Genomic DNA, 10489 nt, shown 5'->3' on the forward strand with positions numbered 1-10489 from the left:
GTCACCGCAGCAAGAGGGATTTAGGTTAGACCAGGGATGGTCAGGACACTTGCCATAAGCAATGAGTCAAAATCCCACGGAGAACCACGTGGCACCACATGCCATGGAGGGGCCAGTGGGGGAAGAATGAGAGTGTTGTGCTGTCACTTCTGAAGTAACATGGATTTCCTCTGGATAAAGGAGGACTTTCTATAGCATCGTACTTTCTCTTAGTGTATTTTATTATGACGCTTAGCCTGTGAGTTCCTTGAGCATGAGAACTGTTCTCTTTGCCTATCTAACATCTAGCATTAATTTGGAGTAGGTGTTCGATAAATGCTTGTTGAGGGGAGGAACGAATCAACACAGACCACATAAGTAGGCTCTGGGATCCTGGGGGCAGGATGAGTGTGTGATATAGCGCCCAGATGGAGGCTGCAACCACCATGCCGTGGGATTCCGTGAGTCCCAGGAAGCCCTTCTCTCTCTGCCTCAGAGCTTCCGAGTCTGGAAGAGTGGAACTGGAGAGACTAAGTGGGAGAGCTGGTAAAAGCTGGGGGAGGTGCCAGAAGGGGCTGGGGAGGAGCCTGACAGATGCTGAGGACTGACCCCAGCAGGGAGCGGTCACTTCCAGGCCAGTCATACAGAGGGTGCCATCAATGTGCCCTGCTCAGGACCCCCACCCCTGCCCCTCTGCTGCTACCATGCACCCAGAAGAGGTGAGCTGAGCCTTTAAGTTCAGTAGACTCTATCTAGTATTAAAACAACAGTGAGACACCAGGCACCACCACATACACATTCCCAGTCCAGAAGCAGCTGCGCGGTGGGCTCACTCAGCCAGCTGCCTCCGCTGCCTCCGCTTCCCCACCGCCAGCCCCCTCCTCATCCTGCTCTCCATTCTGGAGCCTGCGCACAATGCCGGTAAGGTCCAGGCTTCGGGTCAGTGTGTCCAGCAGCATCTGGTCCTTCTGGACGCCCTCCATGAACTCCTCCAAGGAGAGTTCCCCTGGGGTAGAGAGAAAGGGAATCATGGGCAGGAGGTGTTCACGTCTGCTGTTGGGCGCCCAGAGCTGCAGTCTTGCAAGGGGGCCAGAGCTAAGGCTGGGGGAAGTGGCTGTGAGCAGAGGAGGCCAAGAAGCCAGAGACCAAAGTCTGGTTCAGGGAGCCCCAAAAGCCAGCTCTGTGGCTGGGGCGGAGGCAGGCGGAGGAGGTGGCCAGCAGATGCCCCTCTGTGCTGCCCTTTTCCCTCTTGCCCCTCTCCCCTGGCGACATCCCTGGGGACCCCCACTGAGGCCTCACCATCCCCATTGACATCGATCTTGGAGAACACTGTATCGGTGAACTCCTCTGCAGTCATGGTCGAGTCGCTGCAAGGGTTAATAGCTCGGATTGCCTGGGAGGGAAGAAGGGGAAGAAGTGAGAGCACCCATCCTAATTCATCTCAGCCGTGGGAGTGGGACAGAGAGTGCTCGTCAGGCTCCCAACACCCTTGGGGAGCAGAGGTCAAGGCGCTCGAGGCCTCAGGCATAGCTGGGACTGCGCTTCCACGGACTTTTGGTACAGAAGAGGAAACTGAGGTCCAGGAAAGGGAGGAAACATGTTCCAGGTCACGCAGCTGGTGAGGGCCTCAGCCGCCACAGGGACCCTCAATCCCAGTCCTGCCCCTTCCCGAGCACGTTCTGCCGGCTGAAACCCCAGCCCGGGGCTCTCAGCCCCGGCCCCGCACCTGCCCGGCCCTCTGCACCTGGAGTTACCCGGATGATGGTGAGCAGCTCGTCTCGGTCGATGCATCCGTTGCCATCCACGTCGTAGAGCTTGAAGTACCAGCGCAGCTTCTGTTCCACCTTCCCCTTGAGGACCAGGCTGAGCGCTGCCACATACTCCATGAAGTCGATGTAGCCATCCTGGGCGAGGGGCGTGGCCACCTGAGCCCACTCGTGCCCGGGACCCGCCCCCCAGTCCCGCCCTCAGAGCCCCGCCTCCAAGGCCCCAGATGCTGAGCAGAGACCCCGACCAGCGCCCCTGCCCCTTGGCGCCCATTCCTTTTCATCCTCCAGGACACCCCGCATAGCCCACACTGCCTGCCCCAGAGGCTGCTGATCAAATCTGATAAGCCAAGCCCCACTGGGATGTGAATGGCTGGTGCTGTCTCTTCACAGGTATTGATTCTGGCAGTCACCGGCTGCTTCCCTGTGATCCTCAAACTTGAGCCCTTACTGTCTGGGATGGAGTGCAAGATGTGTGTACGTGGGAGGAGAGACACCGACCCCCGCAGGGATGGGGATGTGGTTTAGATGAGCTCTAAGGAGCCCGGGTAGGAGCTAAAGGTAGATAGGGAGGCACATAGCCCCTTTCTCACCCTTCACGTAATTCTTCAAGCCTCAGCGAACGCTACTGCGTGCCGTGATCGACTGAGGATTCAGAACTCAGTAACACAGAATGCTGTCCTTACCAGAGCGCAGTGCTAAGGATGCAGGTTTGAATCCTGGCTCCACCCTCTCAAATATGTGGGATCTGGGACAAAGGATTCAATTTGTCTCTGGCCCTCAAATTCCTGATCTGTAATAGTTATAACAGTACCCAGCTCCATGGGATTGTCTTTGGCTTAAAAGAGTTCATGTACAAAAGGCACTCAACTCTGTCCGGCACATGGTAGGCACTCGGTAAATGTTAGCTGTTGTTATTACTACTATTTCTATTATTATTATAAAGAGATCGCTATGACATCATTCAGAGACAACATATCTGGTCAGGACATTATGGAATCACAGAATACGGGAGCCCCAGGCAAGGACAGCAGAGGGGCTTCCTGGAGGCGGCAATGCCCTCATTGAGTCTTGGAGGGACTGGCCATGGGGGAAGGTGGTTCAAGACATTCCTGTGGGATATTTCCCCAGGGCCCTCCAAAAGTTCAGCAGCTGACCCTCTGCCTGGCCCTGCCAGCCCTACCAATGGGGTCAGGGAAGCAGGGAGCACAGGCCTGCCTCTGCCCACCTCCCCTCCAAACTTGTCCTCCAGGTCACACTCCCTGCTTACAGCTGTACCCCTCAACCCTGCCCACCCAGCACAGTACCCTAGGAGACAACTCTCTTCTACCTCAGGGCTGGCAAACTTCTTCTATAAAGGGCCAAATAGCAATAGTTCAGTTTTGACAAAAACGGATGTGTTGTGTTCTAATAAGACTTCATTTACTAAAAATAGGCCAATGGGCCATTGTCTGCACTGCCCTGTTTAACTCCTCTCTGTATCCAAGCTTCCCAGTCCTGTGTCCCATCTCGTAGCCAGTCTGCTGAACTGCTTTATGCACGTGAAAATGGGCAGGAGGAATGTTGCCCAATGTGATTTATGCTACTGGTGCGGACAAGGCACTTCAGATGTCACAAAGACGCCCTTTAGTTTAGCAAGTATATATTTAAATTAATGTATAGTATGTAATACATAACTGTTCCATAAAACTCATAATTTCTCATATAGTCATTTACTCATATAAAAATATTTATTAAGCACCTGCTGTGTTCCAAGCACTATTCTAGGTGCAAAGGATACAGCAATGGACAGGCAAAAATCCGTGCCCTTGTGGAGCTCACATTCCAGCAGGAGAGACAGACAGTAAACACAGTGGCTAAATGTTACTCAGTATCATGTATTATAAGATGAGACGTGCTCGGAGGGGAAAGGGGAGGACTAAGAAATGCCAGGGTCGGGGCTAGTTCCAGTTAGACAGGACTGAACCCAGGAGATCAGGGCAGGTGTCAGTGGAAAGGAGACAGTTGATCAGAGACTTGTAGCAGAGACTTGTGAGCCAAGCAGAATTCTGGAGGAAGAGTCCCAGGCCCTAAGGCGGGGGTGTGTGTGTAATTGAGGAGGTCAGATTTGGGACAGTACAGGTGGTGCTTGCATGTGTCAAAAACTGAAGAGATGGCATATGAATGACTCAGGGTTGATGGGTTTCCCCTACCTGGTGTCATAAGTGTGATTTTAGGGGTTCCTTCGGAGACATGTCTTGACCCAAAGGGTTTCCTTAGCAGGTGAGAAGCCCATTTATTTCAATGCATTTGGATGTAAGGTGTTGAGACTCAACCACTGAGTCTGCCCCCTCCCTTTCAGGAAAGATCACTTCTTCTGGAGCACTTTTGGGGTCCGGCATGATGATACAATCCCTCCTGGCCTTCAAACCTCGGGCTCCAGTATTCTGCCCCTCGTGCCCGTCACAAGAAAGCCCTCGGGCACGACGATGCTGCCCTTGAGGCTAGGACTCAAAGCCCATAATCTGCTTTGGTCCCTTGATCCTAATATTAGTGAGTTTTAAATAGCCTCTGAGCCCCAGCTTTCCCTAGAAGCATCACCTGCGATGGTATTGGGACACTCTGGGCAGTGAGGGGAGCCAGGGAAGCTCTGGGCAGCCTCTCCCTCACCTGCAGTGGACACGTGGCAGCATCATGTCCTCACCTTCGTGGGAGCACCAGCCAGGGTGGGGACCAGCAGGGGTGGGGAACTTGGTTTGTGGATTTGGGCTCTTTTACCACCACATTCTGACTGAATTCTTCCAAATAAATGGAACAGATTAACTAATGCTCCCAACATCCATGTCAGATTTGGGTGAGTAAGCTGGGGCAGTAATGGGGAGGAAATGGGCTTAATGGGTGGCCCAAACCCTCTTTTGGTGCCCTCTTCTCAGGAAGTCCTCACCCAATGTGTCCAGGTGATTCTTTGAGAAGACATATAATGTGACCACTGGGCAGACCTTCAGTCCCTCTTAGGATGAACTGGTGTCACTGGGTACTTTGGAGTTGAAGTGGTCTGTGTTCCCTGGTGACCAGGCAACCCTGACTGTCCCCAGTTCTATTGTCCACAGACCATCACGGGTGACCCAAGCAACATGGGCTTGCCCATCCCAGACCAGCCGGGCTGAAGCTCATCACTCTGCTCTCTGCTCTCCCCGCATCTTCCTCTTGCATCCTAGGAGCATCTAAAGGCCTGTGCAAAAGCATCACGTACAGTACCAAGCACTTACAAGGTGCTTGACGACTGTTTTGCAAGTGTTCACACTTGTTCTAGAGTAAACAGAGTGGGTGTGGAAGAGGCAGAGGAAGTTGCTAGGTTCAGCCTCCAAGTACACTGATCGGGGGCTTCTGTCTTCCCCTGGAGAGGGAGGGACGAGGGCTGATTCATCTCTGAACCCCCAGTGCCTGGCTCACAGTAGGTGCTTAATGAACATGAGAAACATGGAATCCCTGATGTGGACACACAACCTCCCAGATAAACAAAGACCCAAATAAACGGAAGTCACTCCTCCAGCTGACACCTGCTCCTCCCCACCCCCATGCTGGCCAGGGGCGTCCCTCCAGTGCCCCCCACCCAGACCCCTGCTCACTTTGTTGAAGTCAAAGGTCTCAAACATCTGCTCCACGTACTGGGTGGCCCACGGGCTCAGGTTCTTGAGGCCGAAGAACTGACGGAACTCGTAGAGGGTGAGCTGGCCGGAGGGGCACTCAGTCATGAACTTCTTGTACCACTGGTGGCACTCGGTGCTGCTCAGCTCCTCCACCGACTTACCGTCCATAATGTTCCCCATTGCTGAGGCCGGCGGGAGGCCAACGCCCAAGATGGATGGGCTCTTTTCCTGTACCAGGTGGCCGGGCTTTCTAACACTGGGCCCACCTTGCTCACGGGCCTGAGTCCTGCAGATCTGAGCAAGGAAGGGCCTGATGAATCAAAAAGTACAGAGAAATGTCAGGAGGAGGCGAGCAGAAGGGAGAAGGTAACGGGGGCTGCACTAGCCTACACCCAAATCCAGGGGCTGCCAGAGAACTGGTGTTAAAAGTCCCCACTAAATCCTTGCAGCCAATGGAGACCGCCCCTTGGGAAGAGGAGTGAAAATAGAACAAAGCTTAGAGGAGCCGAGGCCCCGGATTACAGCCTTGAGCTGTGGGTGAGAGGATTTTCTTACCCAGTTTGCAATCTCCTTATCCCTTCTTACTGGGACAGAGTGGGTGGCCAGCCAGCAGCTGTTCTGATCCTGTCACCTCCACTCCCTTCTCCTCCTGTTTTGAAGGGTCTCAGCATTTCTGGTTCCTGCTCTCAGATGTGGAATTGAGGTACCGATGAGATAGAGCTGGTTTCTCTTCCAGAGCTGGGCTGACTGTGGGTTCTTGATAGGGCTGCGGTGTACAGTTATCCAGGCTGTGCACTGCAGTTGACTGTCACAACTGAGGGTTTCCAATCACACCAAGGATAGCTAACATATGAGAGCATCTGGGTGATGCAGAGTTTGTGGGCTTCCAGGACAAGTCCTGAGCAGATAGAGGGAACTCCCTCCTCCATAGAACTGCACAAATACATGTAGCCACACACAAACACACACACACACACACACACACACTAACTAACTAGCCCTGTTCTGGCCACATTCTCATATTCCTGGAGGTTGCATCATTCCCATCCTGAGAGGCCTGAATTCCACCCTCCATCTGACTCTAAACCTGACACCATCACTCCAGCGCAGGGGTGATAGGAGACACTGAGTGTGTGCCCAGGGGCCTGGGGTGTGTGTGAGTGAGAGCAGGCACGCAGGTGCATGGGTGTGCTGCTACCTGCTGGTCCTGGAAAGCTCCCAGGCTAAGCCTAGGGACCCATCTAGGCAGGAACAGCTTTCTCTGACCCCTCGTTGGATGCTCTCTGACCATAGACTTTAAAGTTGGCTCATTACAGAGCCAACATTTAAGTGCATTTAAGCTGCATACTTAAGCCCAGAGCCAGCACTCGCACTGTCCTGCCCCTTCCCTGTTTCCCTCCCTCCTCCACTCTTCAGACCTTGCCTGGTCCCCTACCACAGCCAGAGGGAACCACCACACACATTTCTGCTTTCCCCAGCTGGCCCTTGGATACTTACCCAAGTTGTACTCTGAGGCTTTTGCACAAAAGTGTCTCTTATATTTGACAAAAGGACTGCCTTTTGGGGTGGTTTGCTACCACAGCTAATCTATCCTATCCTGACTGATACAAAGGCTGTGCAATTTTAAATACTGCACAAAATGTTATGAGTCTTTCTAGCAAAATTAGGCTGGCCGAGCTCCCCTCAGGAACCCCAACTGCCTGGGCCCCACCAGACTGCAAGCCTACAAGGACAGGATTCTTTACTCCAGGCTGTGAAGTACTTTTTCTTGAGAGTGAATACTTTGGAAGATTTTTTAATATACATGTATGTATATAAATATACTCCTATTTATATAAATTATATAATATAAACGTATCATCACATATAAATTCACTTGTATAAGTATCTTATACAATCTGTATATTAGATAGCAGAGTACATACATACATACCTCACAGTTGGCCAGGTTATGCGTAGTAACTAGCCACTCAAAAATCTCTGTGGCCTAAAGCAACACAAGTTTATTTCTTACTCACACTACTGGCTGGGTGACCTTAAGCAAGTACCTTAATATCTCTGGGCCTCAGTTTTCTCATCCTTAAAATGGAGATAATGGCGCCCACCTCACAGGGCTGTTAAGAGGGTTAACTGAATTGATACTAATCTATGAAAAGCATTTAGAGCAGGCGCTGGTATTGAGGAAGAGTCCCATATTAGTTATTTCATTCTTTTGTATCCATTACATCTGCAGGTCTGGCATGCTGTTGACTTCAGAATCCAGGTGCTGTTATATTACATCTTGGGCACAGCAATGTCCCTAGGTTAGAGCCTCTTGTCCCTTTAGCCCCACTCACTGCAGGCCCTGGACTGTTAGAAGACCTGTGTGGGGACAGACATCGACCTGTCTCACACAGGGAACTCTCCAGCTGCGTTCAGGCCGTAGAGAAGGCAGAAGCCTTCATTAACACCTTATTAGATCCAACCCCATTCCCAGCTCTCTGCCCCCTTGTCTGCCTCTATGAAAGAGAGGCTAGAAAAGCAAGAAAATTGTTTTCCTAGCCTCTCCTGCAGCTTGTGGTGGCCACATGACATGGTTCTGGACAAAGAAATGTAAGTGAAGTTCTGTGTGATTTTCTGGGGAAGCTTTGCTTTCTTGATAAAAGTGATAAAAGATGCAACTGGTGCTGCCCTTTCCTACTTTTGCCCTTGAATGTGGATGCGATGCCTGGAATGTAGCAGCCATCTTGTGACCATGAGGTTTCAAGCAGAGGAAAGGGCCGAGAATACCAGAGATGGCAGCCATCATTGTTGAACTGCTCAACCCATGGAAATAACCAATGCCTCAACCCACAGTCCTGGTTATGTTTGAAAAATAAACCCCTATTTACTGAAATAAAAAGCAAACTTGAACCCTCAGATGCAGTTCGAGGATAGAGGCCTCAGTAAGATGGTGATTCTTATGCAATTTTGTGAGAAAAGTGTCAGGCTACCCATCTAGGAGGGTATCCTGAGAGCTGAACAGAGAGAGGACCAGGACCTGGAGAAGGTCAGCTCAGAGAGATGGTCCAGCTCTGTCGAGGAAGGGCAGTCACAGCCTTCCAGCCACCAGGGCCAAGTTCTCTGTATCCACAGGCTGTGACTCCTAGCTTTGCAGAGGGAGGAGCCCAGAGTGATGGGGTCTGTCTCACTAGACACTGCTCAGCCCCAGCAGCCCTTCCACAGGAGGACACCTCCTCTCAGCAGCTCAGGGCACATGGGAACCACCGGAAGCAGAACGCTGCTATACCTAGGGAGGGATCTCAGCTCCAGATGGAATGAGACAAAGAGGTCCTGAGAACTAGAGGAGACTGAGTGGGCTGCTTCTCTGGCCATTCCTTTTGTGGCATCTGCCACATATAACCAGGGGTGGGGCTGGGGTGGGGAGATGTGTGCTCTGGGCCAGATCTGGCCTTCCCCGGAGAGCATTTTTCTTCCTTTCCATCACAGAAACCACTGGTTGGTCTTCTTGCAACTCTTTTTGCCCATTATCCTGAGAAAGTTAATTCAAAGGGCCCAGAGCTAAGGATGCTTCTTAGAAGACCAGAGAAAGACTGAGACGAGGGTGACATTAACACTGTTGTCCCTGTCACTTGTGTATTTGGTACCTGTGACCAGAAGGAAACAATGAAAATGTTAACAGGCTCATCTCTGAGTCATGGGATCACCAGTGATTTTTTAAATCTTTGCTTTTTTAAAAAAAATCTGTATTTTAAAAAACGATTCATAATAAACATACATTATTTATAACCAGCAGATAGTTATTTTTGAAAAAAAGAAATGGGACTGTTTCACCTCTCTTCCACCTTAGGGGATCAATTTAAGATGCATTTCAGGGTTGGGGTGGGGAGAGGCTGGGGTCTGCCTGCCTTGATCAAGTTCTCCAGAGCATTTTTTTTTTTTGTCAGGGGGGCAGGGTGGGCTCCTCCACTGAACTTGCTTGGGGCCCAGGCTGGAATCCATGTCCTTGCAGAGCCCTCTCAGGCCCAGGGTTTGAAATGAAGGGGTAGTGGAGAAGGTGGCCACTCATCTTTCCCTACTTACATCCTCCTCACTCTTCACGTGTTAGTACAAAAGCCCCCTCCTCTGTGAAGCCTTCTGAATCTCTACAGAATTCACCCTTCCAGCCTCAGCATGCCGACATCTGGCTTATGAGTTGTTAGCTTCTTATACTATATAACAAAGCACCACAGAGTCAGCAGCTTAACACTGTGTATATTTATTATCTCACAGCTTCTGAGAACCAGGAGTCCACAAAGCACGGCTTAACCGGATCCTCTGGCCAGGATCTCACAAGGCTGTAATCAAGGTGTCATCTGGGTTGTGTTCTCATCTGAAGGCTTGACTGGGGAGGAATCCACTTGCACCTCATTCACGTCATTGGCAGAATTCATTCCATGTGGCTACAGGACCGACAGCCCTGGCTTTTTGCTAGATATTGTCTGGAGGGCACTCTCAGGTCCCAGAGGCTGCCTAAAGTTTCTAGAAGCTGCCTACAGTTCCTTGTTACATGGGCTTCTCAACACGGCTGCTTATTTTGTCAAACCAATGGGGAGACTCTCTCTCCCATCTGCTAAAATGGAATCCTATATAATGCAGCCTAAATCAGGGAGTCACACCCATCGCCTTTGCCATATTTGGTGGGGTAGTAGCAAGCCTCAGGTCTCTGCCACACTCAGCGTGAGAGGCTAACACAGAGACGCGAGCAACAGGAGGTGGGAATCATTGGAGGCCACCTTATGGTCTATGACGGTCACACTTCTGTGATAATAAAGACATAAAATACTCATTTCTTTCTGAAATTATAAGCAGCTGTTTGATGCCAACCTACCTTCAGGAGCCCAGCAGCTCCCCTGTAGAGGCCACTGTCTCTCTCTCTCTCGCAGCATCCCAGCCCCTAGTACCACGATTCCATGGTCCACGGTCGTGAGCTGGTTATTGTTTGCCCCTCCCCCACTCATTCTCCATCTTCCTCTGTCTGCTCTGAGCCCCAGGAGGCTGACCTCTGTGGACTGGATCACCTGGGCACCCTGGCCCTCTGGCTTCAGTTGGGTTCATCCATTGAGAAGCACTGAAGGAGACTGGAAGGAGGGAAGA

At 51.3% G+C, this 10489-nt stretch overlaps 1 protein-coding gene across 1 annotated transcript; it reads right to left on the minus strand.

Moving 5' to 3' along the window:
- Positions 1 to 718: 718 nt before the first annotated feature.
- On the minus strand, positions 719 to 5753 carry GUCA1A (guanylate cyclase activator 1A). Its single transcript, XM_031688360.2, has 4 exons — positions 5354 to 5753; positions 1734 to 1883; positions 1279 to 1372; positions 719 to 985 (listed from the first exon to the last, which is right to left on the minus strand). Exons 1-4 carry the CDS (start codon positions 5552 to 5554, stop codon positions 813 to 815), a joined length of 618 nt encoding a protein of 205 aa, XP_031544220.1. The 5' UTR covers positions 5555 to 5753; the 3' UTR covers positions 719 to 812.
- Positions 5754 to 10489: the final 4736 nt, after the last annotated feature.

Source organism: Vicugna pacos, chromosome 20, assembly GCF_048564905.1.
Source record: "Vicugna pacos chromosome 20, VicPac4, whole genome shotgun sequence".
Taxonomy (NCBI): Eukaryota; Metazoa; Chordata; class Mammalia; order Artiodactyla; family Camelidae; genus Vicugna; species Vicugna pacos.